Source organism: Apostichopus japonicus, chromosome 20, assembly GCF_037975245.1.
Source record: "Apostichopus japonicus isolate 1M-3 chromosome 20, ASM3797524v1, whole genome shotgun sequence".
In the NCBI taxonomy this organism is placed as follows: domain Eukaryota; kingdom Metazoa; phylum Echinodermata; class Holothuroidea; order Aspidochirotida; family Stichopodidae; genus Apostichopus; species Apostichopus japonicus.
The window spans coordinates 4302442-4322002 of record NC_092580.1 but is presented as its reverse complement, the minus strand read 5'-3'; the positions used below and the strand labels follow the sequence as shown (position 1 = coordinate 4322002).

Sequence of the window (19561 nt, the reverse complement as noted above, 5' to 3'; positions counted from 1 at the left end):
TCAGTTCTGGATTGAAAAGTACTGCAAAACTGACAGTTTGAAATGTTGTCCATATATGACTCTGTGAGATGAGATTTGCTGCTGGAGTAAGATGGGTTTTCACAGCTGGTGTTAGGGCTGGATGTCGCTGCACTGATGTCGGTACTCTTCTATTGGTATTGCATCGGAAGATTTTCCATGTTGGTGTTGTTAGAAGCATCTGGGCCATGTGAACAGAGAACAAGCTTCCATGCTGAACCTGAAACTTACGCTACTCAGATGTATTGCGAACATTGAAGATCGTGATAAAGTGCAAAGCAGTTTACAGTGTGTCTTGTGATCTGAAGGGAAAGAGAGATTAGGAACAACACCATGCAAATACACCACCATGCAAATGCATTCCATAGCATCTTTTCTTCTTTGCTTCTAGGCGCTAGTAGCCAAGAAAGAAAAGGAAGCACACAAAAAAGCCTTGAGAAAAGTCAAGAAGCAGCTCAGAGAAACATGCAAGGTAAGAACAGGTTTGGTTGGATGAGCAGAGGGTGGGGGAGAGAAACATACAAGGAAAAGGACAGCTTTGGTTGGATGGGCAGTGGGTGGCAGGGGGGGGGGGGGGTTGGTAGTGGGAAATTTCACCTTCATTTTCTTTTAACAGACTACAGATAAGCATTATTCTTTCATCATTCTCCCTTCCTTGAGTCTTGATATCACAAATAGATGCTTTGTTCAGAGCTGTCATATTTTCTACTGTTGGCTCAGTGTGTAGCTCATATTGCCATAGAAAAGTGCCCTTCTCTTGGGTTCATACTTACGAGAACATAAATGATGTACAAATATTAACGCAACATTAATTACATTTCGATGTCTTAAAATGAATTTTGTCTGCACGACACGCAATGTATCAATATTGATGTGAAGGCTATGCAGTTTCTGTCGTCAGTAGTTTGAACGAAAACAAACGTGCAATTAAATAGGTAGCAATGAAAGCTAACAGAGTACTGAGTAAAGAAATGAAAATGGTTTATAAATATCTATGGTTTGTACAAGTTTTCTGTCTTGCGTGCAGAAGAATACTGGATGGAACCTTGATTGATATCTCCTCAAAGGATAGAGATCTTGATTGAATAGCTTTAAGTGCTTTGTTGTTATTGATTTAGCCCTCTTCATCATACAGATTTATTCATGATAGTTATAGTTACTGGTAGTTATTGATAATAGCTTTAAGTGCTAGTTGTTATTGATTTAGCACTCTTCATCATACAGATTTATTCATGATAGTTATAAGTTCTAGTTACTGCTAGTAATTGATACTAGTTTGTGGTAATGATTATAATAAAAATCAGGACTTTTTGTGCCTGAAAATGAGTGAAGTTAGTGTTTAAAGCAAAGAAAAGTCAATGTTATTTATTTAGTGAAAACTACCCAAAGCTCATCTCCTGAAGTTAAGATGTTTTAGTTTTAAAATGGTAAAGTGGTTAAAATCCAGTTGAATCAGAGAAAGAGTTACTATGTACTTTTTCATCACTGTGAGGTACAAGCTAAAGTTTTGTTCTTGGGTAACAATAGCCTCTTTTCTTTAATTTTATAATTACAATATCTTTTTACAGAGTAATGATTACTATGCAGAGAATGAAGAACAGAAACTCCATAACATGCAAGAAGTTGAAATGCTTTGTGAAAAACTCTCCCATACCAGGTAAGCATCTATCACTTACCCCCCCGCCACCCTAGTGCCCTCTCCCCCTTTCTATCCAATTTTTTTCTCCACCCTCCCTTGATTCTTACCACTGCCGATTCCCCACCCGTTTTTCCTGACGCCAAGATCAGACCCTTTTCGTATTGTCATTGAAATGTTGAGTGCTCCTAATCTCATTGGACCCTGAGATTGTGGTAGTGTTTGCACATGCCCTGTGACCTGGCAAAGAAACAGATCTTGTGTGAGAGATATCTGTATGGTTCTAGTGTTAACCCCCCCTCCCCCACTGTTAAATCAAATCAAACCATTAGAGTTTGATTTATGTCTGGTAATGGTACCAAGAAAATATATATATATTTTTTAGATAGTTTTTTTTTTTTTTGAACAATTAGATCCCAGTGGTTAAATCTCCAACCCCAACCTCTCCTCCCCCTTCCCACTTCCCTCACCATGAGCATCACCTCGGGTTCTCCTATTTCCCATTAGGATCATTTTTGCGGGAGGTTTGCCACTTGGGCATCGACTTTTCCAAGCTCTGCAACAGCTTTAACAAGTATCTTTGCTTCAAGTTTGTTCGGACTTCATAAATTGTTCTGATTTCTCTAATATTTTCAGATTAACTGCTCTCATTGAGAACCTGCAGACAAATTCAGAGGCAGATGCAGTGGCTGTATTCCAGAAGGAGGTAAGAAAGTGTTCAAGGTTTGATTTATTCTTAAAATCAGAAATGATGTATTATTGTTCCATTCTTTTTAATTGTGTTTACTATGGTACATACAGTCAGTGTAGGTTAAGTGTGTGCAACTGCCTGATGTTACATATTTGTGCAAGAAGCAATGCGCAGTGTTTGAAAAAATCATCGTTCATGCTTTCCTTGTTTTCTCGGGCGAAGGGGGGGGGTGGGATGACTTATTTAGATAGTTTGCCCAGTTAATGAACTGTGAAATGGTCCACAGTAGGCGTTTTTAACCAAGTATGGTCATGAGATGATTCTTATCAAATTCAGATGTATGAGGTTAATCTGGTTATAGTATCCTGGATCATCAAAGGAGAAACTATCAGAACACATCCATCACACCTTAAGTCCTCCAAAATCCCATCATGGACCATTCAAAAGAGGATTAAATTCAATTTTTGCAACACAAATCTTTGTGTATTTGGATTAGATGTAGTGATGGGACTGATTTTGATGAAAATATCCTACCTGCTCTGTAAAAGTGATGCAAAGTTTAGTAAAACCAATGCAAACTACCATGGTTTTTTTTTTGTTTCTTTTTTTTTGGGGGGGGGGGGGTAGGGAGGTGGGGGAGTTTAGAGACAGGGTAATATTGTCTTCAATATGGTAATTGATATCCTTGTAAAACAGGTAAAGGCATTACCCACATACTTCAATGTACCTATGGTAATTCTGCATACACCATCCATCCGTAGGTCAAACTGGTCAACGATGAGATCGAGAAGGAGAAACAAGAAGAGCTGATGAAACAGCGGGAATCTCAGGCAGCCAAGGATGGAGGAGGCGGGGGAGGAGGCGGGGGTAAGGGGAAGGAGTGGAACGACGAGGACCTAAAGCTTCTCATCAAGGCTGTCAATCTCTTCCCTGCTGGCACAGGACAAAGGTACTCATCCCATTTATTATCATCATCTCATATTTTTCAAGAGAAATCGACTCGATAAGACAGGAAGCAAAAGGTAGAAAACATCTCTTAAATGTACAAACATGATAACGTCAAATTAAACTACACATCAAGGTTGCAATTGGCCTTTCATAGTTTACACAGATTTTTCATATTGAGCATACATATGCAACTTGTAGAGAAGGAAGAGATGTGATTGCTCACATTTCATACGATTACTTTATAAATGTCAAATCAAAACCTGCCTTTAGGATACTGCTGAAAGACATCCGTGTCATTTGGAAAATGAAACATCAAATCCTTATTCTTCCTTTTGAGCTGTGATATGCCTTCTATTAATAAGACTGACAAACTGTGGTGTATCATAGCATCCGATATCATCTCTCTTTCTTTTTTGAGGTTTTGACAGGTTCCCTTCAGTTGCAATATTTTGATGAGGTACTTCTTGTGAACAGGATATAGCTATTTGACAAAGAATGAGCATATGCTGTAGACAAGTATATCTACATGCATTATTGTATCGCCCAATCACCGACCTCCATGTGTACTGTACAAGGAACACACATGCTCTTGCATTTGCACGTGTCAGAACCAAATCGCTTGCTATTAGATGGATATACTCGTACACAAAACTAGGCTTAACCGGAATTCATTACTAGAACTATTAAAAATATGAATCCATGCCAAACCTCACTAACGCTATTTATATACGAATAACAAGCTCGATTCTCCGCCATTTTATTCACTGAGCAGCATTCAACCAGCGTTTTTCCACAAAACTTGTTCTGTTTACAGAACAGACTCTGTGTCTGTCCGACTTGTCTATGAACAGACACTTCAGTTTTTGATTCCTTGCGAACCTGCTAATTTCTCCGGAAGAGAATCAACTCTTTATAATTCTGTGATAGTAAGGGACCTGTCAAAAGTTTAAATGCGATGATTTTAGATCGTCATGACAGGCAACAGTTTCTGTGTGTTTACGATGGAAGACATAAATACCGGTTTTAAAAAATATTCCCCAATAAATTCCTCTTTTTTTCTGTTCTCTTTTGTAGGTATGAAGTAATAGCTAACTTTATCAATAGTCATTCAACCTCAGGTATATCAAGGAGTGCCAAAGATGTCATAAATAAAACGAAGAATCTACAGAGATTAGGTGAGTATCTGCCAATTAGATCCTTGGCTTTGTTAGAATCCATTCTGTTGGATGTTTTAATGTCATATCTGATATGCAAGCAAATTGCATCTGGTCACCTCTTTTCGGCCAACTTCCAAAGTATGATTCAAAGTGAGTTTCAGGTGGTGCAAAGAAAACAGGTTTTTCTCCATTTCCTTACTAAATGATGGTTTAAATATCAAGTATTTACCAATAACCATCCATGTCAAGATTTTTTTTAATTCTTCTAAAAGCCAAAAACAGAAGGGGAAGTGGGGGGGGAGGGTAAAATAAGATTTTTTCCTTCATTATATGAAATAGAAATTGACTAGTCAAGATAACGAAAGCACTATTACTAGTATAGCATCAAACACGCTGCTTTGGAAATGTCTGTTTAATTTATGAATATTATTGACTTAGTTTGCATATTATTTGAGTCATTCTTGTGTGGCTCTTCCAGCCCTTGGTATCAAGGTTCATTATCCAGTTCAAATACAGTTTGTGTCCCATAGAATATTAAACTATATATAAAGTTATTGAGGTCATTTTCACATGTGTTCTCTGTCTCGTTTGGAATCTAGTCTTACACTAGACCTCATCAGCTATAAATAAAACAAACATGCAAATGCCCCAAATATACTGTTTTTGAGTCAAAGAAAATGTTCAGGCAGGCAGTGACATTCTCAGAATCACATTAATATGATTCAAGTTAACCTAGACAGCGTAAACATGTTACATTCTAACCTAGACAGCGTAAACATGTTACATTCTTTTCAAGTTGGATGCCTTCAAGCCAATCTCTTTTGTGATTTTTTGTACGTTTTTCCAGATCCCTCCATGAAGGAAGCGGTGAACAAGAAAGCTTTTGATAAGTTTGAGCAATCGATGAGCCGACCAAAGAAAGAAGATGCCAGTTCCAACCCCTCGGAGAGATATGCTAACGGCGGTAAGTGAACGTTGTGATTCTTACAGAATTGAGAGTATCATGCAAACAGTAATAATAATATTTCAATCAGTGAAATATGTTAATGTGTAGAATTGCACATAGCAGTTGTGAGGTTCATTATTATCATGATCATTATTTATCATAATATGCTTAATTCATTAAGATTCTGGGCAGGACAAAGCAATTGAAGAAAATTGTTGTAATGTTAAATTCCTGTTTTCAAAATAAAAGGTAAAATAATCTTGTATTGTGTTGTATGATATTGATATGTTTTGATATGGTGTGATATGTTATGACATGACATATGATACGGTATTATATCATATGATATGACTTGATGTGGCATGATATATGTGATGTATGGTATGAAATACCATGACATAAGATTATGATATGATGGTATGATAGATTGCATTATGTTTTAATATATGATATACATATATATATATATGATATGATATAATATGAGATGACACAACATCATATGGCATGATATGATGTACTATATGGTATGTTGTGATGTAATATATGTTATGTGATATATTATGCTTATATATAGTTTTAAACGATATTCTGGTTTTTCTTCAAGAAATGAATAGCTCATGAGCACACCATCCATAAACAAAGTAGCCTTGATTATCTGGAAGGGAAAGTAAATCATTTTGAATTTCTCTCTAACTGAAAGCTTGACACGTTTCTATGTTCTATGCTCGCAGGTGAGAAACCCTGGACGACAGAGGAACAGAAGAGACTAGAACAGGCCCTGAAGACTTATCCTGCCCAGACTGCTGAAAGATGGGACAAGATAGCTGGCGCTGTACCGAACAGGAGCAAGAAGGAATGTATGAAGAGATACAAGGTATGTTATAGTTAGATCAACAGTCTCTAATAGCTTACAATGTTATGGGTAACATTAGCATTAGGGCTGTAGAAACAGGGAGGGGCTGGAGAGAAGAGAGGGGTTTGTAGGGAGGGGATAGGAGGGCCAGGGGTAGTGTCAGTCTGAGATTATTGCTGGAGCATTAGTGATTGGTTATGTGGTTCATGGGAGAAGAGGACAACAAAAAGCAATTTGTTTTGCTAAACACGACCTACAACCATATGCACCGTGGTGTACAGTTTATGAATAGAACACAAGTGATGTTGTCACCGCTTATCCATACATATACACTGTTCCCCACCAATTAACATATTCAGAAAACTACTGGTTACTTTGCTGTCAGCCATTGGAACTTAAACAGGAATGACATCACTGTGTTCTGGTGGGCGAGCAACTCACTCACAAGAGTAATGTTAACTTTATTCATTTGTTTGGTCCTTGTTTTTATCTGTTATTGTTTGATCAGTTGTTATTTCTTTGATCATTTTTGTTCACACTTCCTTATTTAACAATTAATCAATTAATTGATTTATTTAGATGTTTATTCAGTTACTCGTTAACTTCCTCATTTATTCACTCATCCATATCGTTCGATCTTTTTCATTGTTTATGTTTATTTTTCGTTTGTTCTTTTTGTTTTGTTTTTAAGGATTTGGTTGCTATAATTAAAGCCAAGAAAGCAGCCCAGGAACAAGCAGTGAAGGCAAAGTAACCATGACGACCACTCTTTGCTAGTAAGACATGTTTTTTTGGGGGTAAACATTCCAGATGGAAATCTGCTCGTCCACCATCAGCGACATCAGATGGAAGGAAGACCTATACAACAACGAAAAATAAGGAAGCCAAAAATGGAGGACGGCCTTAACACCATTTATGAAAACGAAGCCTATCAGATACCTGATCCTGTTGCACAAGTCTGTGATTTACGGTGTGTTTGTAGAGGAGTTGGATAACTTACCGAGAGGCAGATTGGAGACTGCACACATCTTCAAAGGTGTTGTGGACACCAACCATCCATCGTTACCATGTGGAAATGAAGAAAGCCGTTTTATCTCAAGAAGACCTTCCACTCGTCGATCTTTGTGATACTCGCGTACCAACGTCGAGATTTAAATCGGTTCTGATTTACAAAGTTGGGATTTCCCCTGGATGATATGGTGGAGATGACAGCTATGTAGGACTAAATAGCATCGGTAGTGTGAGAAGAAGACATGCTCTGATATTTACCTGGAATTGCAATATATTTGCATTTTTTTATCAAGCAAATATTTCTCCCTTTTTTTTCCTCTCTACTTTTTGTCCTGTTTTTCTACCGCACCTTTCGTAAAATGTTAGTTTTTTAGTTATTAACTGCCTGCATTTTAGCAAGCTTTACAGTACTCGGTGGATGGACAAGGATTACCCCCCCCCCCATACAGTCACCTGAGATGATATCGACATTGCCAGACCACAGCCAACTCATGAAAAACCAAGTGATTTTATATCTTGTTTAATTAGTAAATGTAACCAACAGTTGGAATAATCGCGTAAGGTTGGCAACCAAAGTTGTTGTCCTCGGGCAATTCCTGGACAGTTTGATTGCGTTTTTTGGTATGCCAGTTCTGTAATTCGGGACTGAACTGATGTAGCCTCTGATCGACCCTTAGTATCACAGTAGATAACAATTAAACAGACATTATTGAAGGCTATGAGCTTGTTACAGATTATGATTATTCTTATTATTTTCCCCTATTTCTGGAAGAATTAGAAAGAGGGTCTTTTGATAGAGGGATTTTACATGAGGATTATCTTAGTGGATTAAATACAGGCCACTTTCTCTGCTCATGTTGATGCATTTTCATGGATTTTGTAACCGACAGAGTAGGTTCGTGCACTTTTCAAGTCAACTTGTGTGGCACTCATTATGCAAAGTCAGAAAGGTGCCAAGTACTTGTAACCTATGGTTACCTGTATAATGGTTACTTCTTCTGCTACACAGGAACATTTACGTGTGTTAAAAGGAAACCTTGAAAGTACTTCTGCAACTAGTGAACCATGTTTTAACATTTCAGATAGTAAGCTTTTCAGTTACAGGGTAATGGATTATAGTTACATTACAGAATGCTTTTAAAGAAGCAGAGATTATGCTAGCGGTACTGGCCTTCAAGAAATTCTGGACAGAAACTGACTTTCAACGCCTTGGTTGTATTTCTATTTGCAATCTTTCATCTGCAAAGATATCTCCTTTGTAAATACTGTTGCCTTACCAGTCAAAATGGCTGACATGCAAGACTATAACATTGGATATTGTTTAGTGGATTCATCACTTTCCACATTGTACTGCATTTAAACCAGGCCTGCAATTACTGAGCATCATTGCTGAAAACGAATGGACCTTGCCAGGCCTGATGAGAGGAGGGGTCATGGGGGGCTACAGTCCCAGGTCAATCAGGAGGTTGGGAATTTATGGGGTTTCATGCATTTACTTGGGGGGGGGAGGGCGGGGATACCCAATGATAACAGTACCAAATAGAAACACATTCTCTACATTGATGACAGAAATTGTGTTACAATGAGTTAAAAATTGAAGTTTTGTGCAGGCATAACAGTACAGTATTTTACTGTGCCACCAGTAAAAAGAGGGAACTCTAACAGTAGTGTGAAAACATACCAAATTTGGGGCTCTTTTTTTCCCCCCACCTTTCTTTCTTCTTACTTAAGTTTTCCAATAAATCTTACAATCAATTACAGAAGAACTGCCATGTCAATGGAACTCGGCAGTCGAGCTCTCATAAACATGTTCAGTGTTTTGAATGTGGTCATTGCAGGGCGTTGTATCGTTTCATTATGCAGTATAACTGTTGGATACCAATGGAAAGAAATAAAACATGGACGACGGCAAACCATAATATAAAGATGTATGGAACTTTTCTATATATTTCTGTTCTTTCATCAGTAGAATTGTACATCATGTTGGAATGTATCATATATCTAATTTTTTTTTTTACTCGCAGAGGTAGCTTGGGTTGCATGCGTGTTGGGGAAGGGGCTGGGGAGGGGGTGAGGGGCTGGGGGTGAGGGGAGACTTGTTAAGATCTGCATTCACAATCTAAGAGCAACTTGGTTGAAATTTCCATGTTTTTTCTCTGAACGATGGCTGTCAACCAGGTATCATGGTAACTTCTTAAAATTAAGTCCCTTTGAAATTCATAAGCACTGACCTGGCTGAGGTGATGATGTCATAAGCATAACTTGCAAGTAGGCTACTTCACTTGGGGGTCTTGAAGACTATACCAGCAATTACAAGACAAGTGTTAACACCAACATGTAGCATGATTATAACTGTGTGAGGGATCTGGCACTGATCCAGCGAGGAGGGTAGCTAGGTGCTGTGTACACACAAAGTTCACAAATAGTTTTGTGCCCTCTGCAATTACGCATCATTTGTGGTCTAACTGTGCCCCAGGATGCACAGTTTGACGTCTAACATTTTCTTGCGGAAGATGATTTCAGTCTCCCCTCTCCCCCCCACCCCCGCCCCAATCCACCAGACAGATGACGTGGAGACGACTTGAACGACCACAGGGACATACGCCCCTCTTTTATTAAAACCAGGGTCCGCCCATGTGGATTGCAAACAATGGTTAGTGATGATGGTTGAGAGTGTGCATGTGTAATAAATATACACGAATGACCTTACTTTCATGATGCACGCTCTTAGTTCGAGAATACAAGGTTATAAAGTAGTTAGTATTTGATAATTTCAGTTCCCCAAAAAATTGTCAAATGTTTCAACAGTCATCTCTGACTTGAGGTCTCTGATGAAATTTTGCTGGCGTTCTTTGTGAACAACGATAATATATTTGAGGAAGTTTCTCATCAGCGTCTCCATGTTGGGTATTTTCCGTCAGGTCGTTAAGTTTCAATTGTAAAATCATCTCCCACTTACGCAATTAAACTTCCAGAACATTTTCATTTCTCCCTGCGCCTATGCCCCACGTGTAGACTGGGCGTCAATTGCCACAGGTTCAGTAATCCAATTACCTGCGGTGCTGTAGACTAGAAACAATCGGCGTCTCATACGACACCAACAACTTTCGCGATTACGCCTACATTTTTCATTACATGTTCGAGTGGACCAAGAGGAATCGGCCCCGAAGCATCAGAGTCTCTGGCTCCTCGGACTAGGGAGTTGCTCGTAGCTGGCAGTGGATGCCTCCCCAGCCCGTAGGCCAATTCACCACCGCTAGCTGTGCTGTGCCTTCTCCTCTCCACACACCACGTTCCCTCTAGTCATATTTTGTCTTGTCCGATAGTGCTAGTGTTGAGGTAATCGGTCGTGATTGAGGCAAAAACAGCGCTCTGTTGGTATTGTGAAGATCTACAGTTGGCTCTGACATCTTACGTGGTTTTTCCGTAAACGTCACTTCCGGGAAATAAGCATCTGCTTTAGGAAGTGCCATTCCGTTTTCTCGTTCATCTACGTCTATTGGTAACGAGCCTTTTGTACGCAATAGTGGCGTCTTTGTCGGTAAAGCGAGGGAGAAGGATCTCGGTCGTTGCCATTTAATTTCTCCTGGACCGATGGAAGTACTCCTCGGTGACGTTTCGTCGAGTGAATACATTCGTCTAGGAAGTTTGACCAGTCCAGATGCAGGGTTTATATTAATACGCGAATCTGGTGATATTACAGGTAATATCTCACTGTCTGTGTCACTGTGCGCATTACCAGCGGAGTCATTTGAGATCAAGGATAGATTCTGAATTTGCCGATGAAGAAGTAATTGTTGGGTTTTCCTGAAATTCATCTCTTGTTTCTCCTTGATCTCTTTCTCTCTTCTCCGGTGATGCAGAAACCGGCGCTGTTTATCCCGGTAGTGATACCACGGAGGGTAGTGGACGTAGCCGTCGCTTTCGAGGTCAGAGGTCATGTGGACCTTGAAGCGAAACGGTGAATTGACGTCAATGAATTTCTGTAGTAATTGTGGCAAAACTGGATTACGAATCTGTGTGAAGGTGATAAAGAATAAAATAATGATTGTAAATATGATTGGTTGATATTTTATTGAATAGGGAGACGGCTTGGGACAGGGATATTGACTGGCACAAGGCCTACCCTAACTGGAAGTTCTCTGGTGGGGTTGCTTTACAATGCTGAACAAAGTGGCTATGGCATGCATTGAATGGCTACTTGAACCTTTATGTTGCATGAATGTGGCTTATTATTTTATTTTTCAGGAAGTGACCATTGTATACCACCGTACATCTTCCCAGCCGAGTACGGATGCCTCGGTTTTGAAAGTAACAGGTAGGTGTAAAAACATATGTGATAAAAATTATAAAAAAAAGGAATGATCTTACATTCTCCAACCGGCAAACATGCCTGATTGCAACCCTAAGCAGCTAAACAGTTCATGCAGTTTATGAATATAATGCTTTGAGTTTGATCAGTTTCAGATTTGATCAAGCAGCTAATGTTGTTAAATGTCATGTAAATCCGATCTGAAACTTGAACTGGTGGTAAAATAACATATTGATAAGGCTTCACTTTGAAGCTATCACCGGGCCTGTGAAAAGAGGTCAAGAGGGATACATATTTCATAATATAATTATATTAGAAAAATGAAGAGTCAAAAACGGGTCCTCCCGGTAACATATTTCCCCCGGGCCTAGCCTGGATCTCGACGCCACGGGCCATCACTCACTTGCAATTTTCTGTGACCAATAGCATTGATATCACAATGCCTTCGAAATGACGACTTCGGTCCCGACTTTGGGTGTACAATCACTACAGGACCAAGTGTACTGACCTGTTCTTTCTTAAATCGCTCGACTCGACTAGCTAATTTCATTTCTGCCAGTTGGTGCATGTGGTTGTATGTGTTTGGATTTTTCTTGGCGATGAGTCTCGTGAAACTAGTAAAATCCAATTCGAATGTTTCCACCTTCTCGACACAAGTAACTGTTTGAATGTAAGTTGGAAGGCGCAGTAATACCTCAAACTCTCCTAAGAGCGAAAACAAATACGAAGGAAAAATGTAAGTGATGCTGACGAAGACTTCAGTATCGTTAATTGCCGCAAGTATTTTCGTCATGTTGTGCGTAAAGTTTCTACCCGAAAATCAGTTTGACATTAACAGAAGACCACAGGTTGTGTTCAAAGCTATAGGCTATGTACGCAATGAAGATCAAGCAGTTAAATTATAAACGATTTAGGTGGTATTACAAAGTCGGCCGGGACATTCCGAGGACACTTGTATCGGTATGGGGACAGTATATGAGATCCGGGGACAATTCCGGGCATACTTGTAATATCTGGGGACATTAAAAGAATCCGGGACAATTTCGGGGATACTTGTAATGGTCCGTGGACGGTGGATGGAATCCGGGGCAGTTCCGGGGACAAGTTCAATACCGGGACCGTACATGGAATCCGGGGTTCTGCACCGGGTATTCGGTGACGTCTGGTCACCATAGTCACCATATAGTCTCTGTAAACTGATTCTTTGCACCCCGAGTCCTCTTAATTAGCCTATCCCGCCAGTGAGAATACGTGCGTTCGATCGCTCTTTAAGTAATAAGCCCATTCTCGTGATACGAATTGCACTTGCGCATGCGCATGTATTGAGAAGTGAATTCAAATAGGTTATGTTATCTTCAGACGGGGAGCTTTGTATACTGAAAGTAACGCACACATACGTTACTATATGAGTCAAGGATTTTCACTCATCAGAAGTGAGAACGTTAAAATTAATAATGCATCTCTTTTATTTGCATAGGTACACCATTGTAGTACAATTGTGTACGTAATGTGTATACCCTGACCTAACCCCTATAAGTGGGACACATACACGCACGTCACATAGCCGCCCTTTAAATCTTATCGATACGAGTCTTACACATAACCGTCCTACTTTCATGATTTGTAATATTGCAGGTATATTAAATAACCTCTCACCGACGTAGTCTGGTGGTCCTATGATACAAACATCCGACACATGTTTATGACTGCCGTGTTTCTCCCGAATCTTCGGGTAACTTGTTAAATGGCGACGTCTGTGTTTGAAACGATGAATACGGTTCGTTCTGCGAAAAAAAGGGTTAGATACAGTAAAATCTTTGATAAAAACGGTAAAACATGACAATGACAAACTTGAAATATCTAGGTTTAGCAAAGTAAGTGTAATAAACATGATTAATCACCATTCAAGAAAATGCAAGTTGATAGTGTGTAATCGGGTAGTCGTTAAGATAATACTGCCACATTTACATCAACCCATAGCCCCCCCCCCTCCCCAAGTGATATTGCCATCAGTCAACTAGAGTATGCGATTAAAGGACCGAAGAAGGTTGATCTAACCCTTAGCACCTCCTATCATGCCCCGTCCACCACCCCCTTCATGCTCATTCAAGTTTCCCGCTACTCTCCACGGGTAGGTCGCATAAGTTCTTTTCTTCTCACCACTAGTATACGGAGGATTAAAATAAAGTGGAAATGATGTTTTTATGATCATAATATTCCAGGGGCGGGAGAACTTACGTGACAAGCACAATCATTTGTTTTAATCCATGCGGCTGCCAGAAGAAAAAAAAAGGGGGGGGGGAGACTGTTCTCGTGCACAATGGTTTTGTCATCTCGGTAACAATACCGTCATGTACTTGGGTACACACTATCATTACAAAGATACCAGTCTGGTCCATTTTTTTTTTAAAGTACAACGTTTTCTGTGGAATTCTAGCCTCTGTTTCACAAGTTATAGTACATGTTCACACTTTGTCACTTCATCCGTTATATCACCGAGCATCAATCACTTTATTTGAAAAATCATTTATTGAAGGTATGCCGGGAATGGGAGGGTTATGATCGATCCACACTCTCTATGCATTCGGCTATCATCGTGTGCGCTATGAACATCTATGAAGTAACTTTTCGGGCAAAATTCAGTGAAATTGCAAAAAGAAAATGAAAAAAAATAACGTCTTCTACAAACCATACGTATTAACCCTCTAAATAACCCCCGCCCACCCTACCCCGTCCACATCACCCCCCCCCCCCATACCCTTGAATACTTTCTGGTAAACTTGCCTCATTCGTTTACCGAAATCAATGTCTTGTGAGGAACAAACGGAAGGATACTGATGTATTAGTTGTACTGGATTCATCGTAACCTTAGCTTGACCTTTCGTTATAAATATTAATGAGTTGGTGGGACTTCCCTGTCGTATTATGGTGTTACCGTACTGATAACTGTTTCGTATTAGGCTCATAGTTAAAACAGCACGTTGTCTCTTTGTCCAGTTGCTATGTTGAGAAATGGAAAAAAAAGGAAACTTTAAGCCGTAATGAGATTATCATATAATATACAACATCATTTCATTTATTTAGTTTTTTCTCGATATACATACAATATTGAATATGTACGCTTTTATGCAACAAACATAATTTTAAACTTACGAAGAGAAAGGAAGTGGTTTCAAAACTACCTTAATAGCCTTAACGAGTAGAACCACTCCCATGTACGTCATAATGAATATGCAATGGAAAGAAAACATCACATAGTAAACTTCAACTGGGTATGATGTTAAAGAAGCACTATATAGCTATTTGCCCAATGTTAAAAATCAAGGTATATTGTAATCAATCATTAGTGGTCTCCATAGGGATTTGCCACACTACGTTACTTTGAAACCAGGCCTGACGATAGGGGCAGTCGAGGGTTGGGAGATACAGATCTGGTCCGGGGTCAATTAAGGGGCCCTGGTTGGAATGGGTTAAATGAAGTGTATTCTCATTTTCGTATTATCATTAAGGTGATGTAGGAGGAGACCTGTGATAAAGCTGCCAGTGAACCGACCTGGTTCTCGATCGTGCCGCTGATCGGCACACAGGTTGCTCTCCACCCCCAATCCCCAACCCCAACCCCTTCAGTGAAAGTGTTCACCCCGTTTAACCCAGTACTGACTTCGAAACATTGGGAAATTACCATCTCTAGTCTCCATAAAACAGTGGGAATAACCGGTGTCCGTATACACAACAGATGCCGAGGGTTTGAATACCGTTGTAGTGAAGTTTTTTTCACTGTTCTAGATTTTGTTCTTGTTGGATTGCAAATATGTGTATAGGCAAAAATCATAATAGGCTTGTTTTAGCTTTGATACATTAACATTATCACATTTTCTTTACTTACCTATATAAAGTATGAGAGTTCACAAAGTCGAGTTTTTCCTGCACCTCCTGCTTTTGGGCTGCCTTGAGAGATCTGTTGTAAAGTTCTCTGTCGATGACGATCAAATCCGTAGCATTTTCACTAATGACGGAAGCATTACGGATAGAGTTTGTTTGGACTAGTGCTAGTTCTCCAAAACTCTTTCCAGGACCTTAGGAGATCAATGACAGAACATTTACTAGTTCATTTACTGTACTTTCCAATTCCATGAAGAAAGAAATACTTAACAATAATAGGCTCTTCATCGAATATTTCATATTACATTGGGTTACACTATCCCCACCTAAGAATTCACTAGTTTGCCTTATCGAAAATACATGAAAACACTTTTACAACCAAATTTATAGTTTGTAATTGCTGGAGTATCTTACTCATTTCCGCGTTGATTTCGTGTGGTGGGGAAAAAGCCAAACAGACTTAATGGAAAGGATATGTGTGGTTCTCCCATTCTTTTTCCTTCTTCCTCCCTGACCCCCCCCCCCCTACCCACACAATACCCGCCCATATTATGCTTCTTCAGTTTGAGGATGAGTGACCACTATTTAATAAGTTAGCATACATGTAATATTGGTCTCAATATTGACCATGTTTAAGCTATATTTGTACCTAAGTCCCTGATATGTACGCCAAAGGATGACCTGTCTAGGACAGTTTGCGACGTCCGCTTTTGACTCGACTCAATGACGTTATCAGCAGTGACGTCGTCATCGGAAATGACGTTGCCATTACAATCTAAAGATGGCGCTGTTCCGTTTAGTACACATGGACTGGTCTTCGAACGAGTTACATTTCCTTGTTCCTCTAATGTCTGGTTGATGTAGATAGAAACAGAGCCACTCAAAATGATGTAAAAGCTGTGACAAAAATAGATAAACTATAGTCAGATACGTCTCTGCCTCTTATTTCTGAATAGAGCAGAACTGTAAGAGAAGAACAAAACATCCAAGTAGCACGTAAGTCGTACAATTAGGGATTCATTTTCTTGATGCAACTTTACATCATATAAATTGGGTCATTTGTTACACATTACTGTCAAAACTTGAAATTTCTGAAATAAACCGTAAGGTTCCAGTCAAAATTGTGTGGTCAAAATTGTGCCATTGTGGAAAATGAAAGCAGTATAACAAGTCCTCACAGTTCAGTTCAGTTTATTTTCTCCACATCACCTCAGTGAGGTTTAAGAGACATTTACATGGTACATTTCAAAATGACAAATAACAGTGGTTACTAGGTAGCATTTACCCCACTTATACCCCACTCCTTTGTTATGATGGATATATATATATATATATATATATATATATATATATATATATATATATAATGTGTGTGTATGTATATATATATACATATGTATGTGCTCAATACATATAAGGAGAGCAAGTACGTAATATAGTCAGCATGTTGTATATATATATTGTAATGATGAAAGATGGTCAACATACCTGTCGCCCCGTTCTCCCTGCGTTATGATAGCTAAATCTGGTGGTACAGATCGGAATTCGCAATTTCTCAGAATATCTTTAACGACCTCTGAAAGTAAATTTCAAATTAAATTAATCGATGCTGTTTTCCTTTCAACATGCATTGGAACAGCAAAGTACTATAATGTATAAAATATAGGGAGATAGTACACAGAACAGTGGAGTCAGTCTGGATTCGAAAAGTACACCCCTGTGCGTTTAAAAGTTAATCTAAATAAATTTGCATATTGTAAATTGTTACGCGGGGTTCTAGACGATTTTCGAGGTCGAGATTTTCGTAAGCCACTCAAAATACAGACGAATTAAAACAGAGCAATGAGGACTTTCGAATTCGAAACAGGAATCCTATACAATTCATATACCAGCTTCGATTTTAAACATTTGAGCAACTCCCTGCTGTTTGCGTTGTTATCAAGTTGCACTACATGCAACTTCGAACACCGTCTTACTGGTACGAGCTGAAGAAATCATTATATAAAGAAACCTGCTATCACTTCAAAGATAATAACCAAGTTCACGAGAGGTTAAAAAAAAGCATGATATATATATATATAATAAATGATACAAAACATGTAATAGATATATGTATTTATATAGTTTATATTAGAGCTCTCAGATTTCTTTCGAAACGAAAACGAATCATTTGATGGAAGGTTTAATATGATATATGCCTGTAATACATGGATGTATCAACCTATAGCCATGATATAGAGTATTCGCAAAAAAAAGTGGGATTTGCTAGACTTGGGAAGAAAGAAAATCATCAGAATTCAATTGGACTCTTTACTGCATGTGCATGTATGGATATGGTAGGTTTTTTGTTTAACGAAATTTGTAGTTCTGAATTTTGTCACTAAAATTTAATTTATACAATCCCACCCGCTCCCAGTGATAACACACACACACAAACATACAAATATATATATATATACATATATATCATATATATCATTCGTGTTGAAAAATTATTGCCGTCTTGTGGATTTAGTCTATATAATGATGCAGAAAAGTTGCGCAGGAAAGATATTGAGACAATACTCCTCTACATAACGAGAGCAACAAAAATCCCTGTAAACGTCACGTGACATGCGAAGTATAAATTGATAACATAGACCATTACCTGTTCTCTGGGCTTTGAAGAGTCCACTCATACTTAGGAACCACGGAAGTAACATCTCGATCTCTAGATCAGGTCTCTTTGAAGGTTCTTTAGATATCAGTGACACAACTTCATCGTAGATGTGCGCCATTTTACATCTGTTCAAAAAAAAAAAGAAGTAGGTAAAAGGTCATTTACACACAGTTCTAGTATATGGCTACACTTTTTTTTTGCGCATGAAAATACGGATATTACCATGGCCTATGACATTCACATATTAATGACTGATGGCTCCTTCAGAGAAGGCAAGAAATATGTTAGCTGGATCACTGAATGGGTCGGTGCTAAGATGTATTGAGTTGCTGTGGGGTATACAGACTTAGAGGAGGTATTTGTATTCCTATTTTTAAAACCGTCTGTGAGACATTATATGCTACTGGCACAATAATGAAATGCGATGCAGAAACTTTCCCCCATCACTATGTAGTCACCTACAGACCTCTATGTAAACAAATTAGCCTTCAACTAAGGCTTATATATGTGGATGTCCATGACGTAGTGCAAATATCACAGAGTCAATTGTGACTAGCCACTGGTTCGAATCTCACACTCACTAATGAGAGGGACCCGGTATGTAACAATACGGTAGTGATGCGGTATAGGGAGGAAGGGAAGGTAGTGAGGGACCCATGTTGAGGGTCGTGGTAGGTAGGTAGGGATGGCGGTCGAGATTGAGGTAGGATTTAGATAGGGAGGTTTTAAGGAGTTAAGGAAGGAGAATGGAGAAGAAGGTAGGAGGGAGGTAAGGAGGGAGGTACGCTTAGGGTGGGAGGGTATAGGGAGGTTTGGAGGAAGGTAAGGAAGGAGAATGGGGAAGAAGGTATAGGAGGGAGGTCGGGTAGGAGTGATGGGGAGGTCAGGAGAGTATAACAAAGGAGCATGGGGAAGAAGGTCAGGAGGGTGTAAGGGAGGCGGAAGAAGTTGGGTGGGGAAGAATGTGGGATAGGGTAGGGTAGGAGAATGGGGAAGAAGATAGGATGGAGGTAAGGGTAGGATTGGGTTATATGGAGGTTAAGAGGGGTCGTAATGGAAGTGTACTGAGGTAGGAGGGAGGCAGGTAGAAGTGAGATAGGTGGGGCTTGGGAGAGATAGTTCATCAGCCTTGTTTCATACACCACATGCACATTGCCAATGCGTGAATAACAGTTTCTCGATTAAAACTCTTCTTGAAATAGCAAAACATGACAAACCGAACAACGCGGACATAAATCAGATGTTATTCTTAAATGTTAAACTCGACAGCTAGACAATTTCATTCTCACTTTTGACCCTAATTCGCTCACGTACGCCCAATAAAATATATACATGTATACACATTTTTGCTACGAAGAAAAATGTGCTCGGATTAACTTGCGTAACATTTACAAAGTTTACTTGCCACTGTTTACACAAAACATGATTGATTGTAAGATTGCTTG

General features: G+C 39.2%; 2 protein-coding genes across 12 annotated transcripts in view; one reads left to right on the top strand and one right to left on the bottom strand.

Moving 5' to 3' along the window:
* Positions 1-19561, top strand: part of LOC139961432 (dnaJ homolog subfamily C member 2-like) — a 118632-nt gene that overhangs the window by 10870 nt on the left and 88201 nt on the right. For 7 of the 10 annotated variants that reach the window (XM_071960591.1, XM_071960595.1, XM_071960592.1 and 4 more), the window contains exons 10-17: positions 410-490; positions 1587-1675; positions 2291-2360; positions 3107-3294; positions 4368-4468; positions 5298-5414; positions 6131-6273; positions 11512-11581. In XM_071960591.1, coding sequence (XP_071816692.1) covers positions 410-490; positions 1587-1675; positions 2291-2360; positions 3107-3294; positions 4368-4468; positions 5298-5414; positions 6131-6273; positions 11512-11581 — 859 coding nt within the window. Of the gene's footprint in view, positions 1-409; positions 491-1586; positions 1676-2290; positions 2361-3106; positions 3295-4367; positions 4469-5297; positions 5415-6130; positions 6274-6943; positions 9189-11511; positions 11582-19561 lie in introns of those variants that run through there. The other 3 variants (XR_011790886.1, XM_071960587.1, XM_071960596.1) reach the window with 2 other exon arrangements.
* The window catches only part of LOC139961434 (uncharacterized), a 30342-nt gene continuing 19086 nt past the window's right edge, over positions 8306-19561 (bottom strand). For both annotated transcript variants that reach the window (XM_071960601.1, XM_071960602.1), the window contains exons 2-9: positions 18105-18241; positions 16946-17033; positions 16107-16354; positions 15462-15651; positions 14360-14575; positions 13232-13359; positions 12084-12280; positions 8306-11279 (exon numbers count right to left, since the gene is read on the bottom strand). In XM_071960601.1, the coding sequence (XP_071816702.1) occupies positions 10563-11279; positions 12084-12280; positions 13232-13359; positions 14360-14575; positions 15462-15651; positions 16107-16354; positions 16946-17033; positions 18105-18234 (1914 nt within the window). In that variant the 5' untranslated portion in view covers positions 18235-18241 and the 3' untranslated portion in view covers positions 8306-10562. The remainder of the gene's footprint in view (positions 11280-12083; positions 12281-13231; positions 13360-14359; positions 14576-15461; positions 15652-16106; positions 16355-16945; positions 17034-18104; positions 18242-19561) is intronic.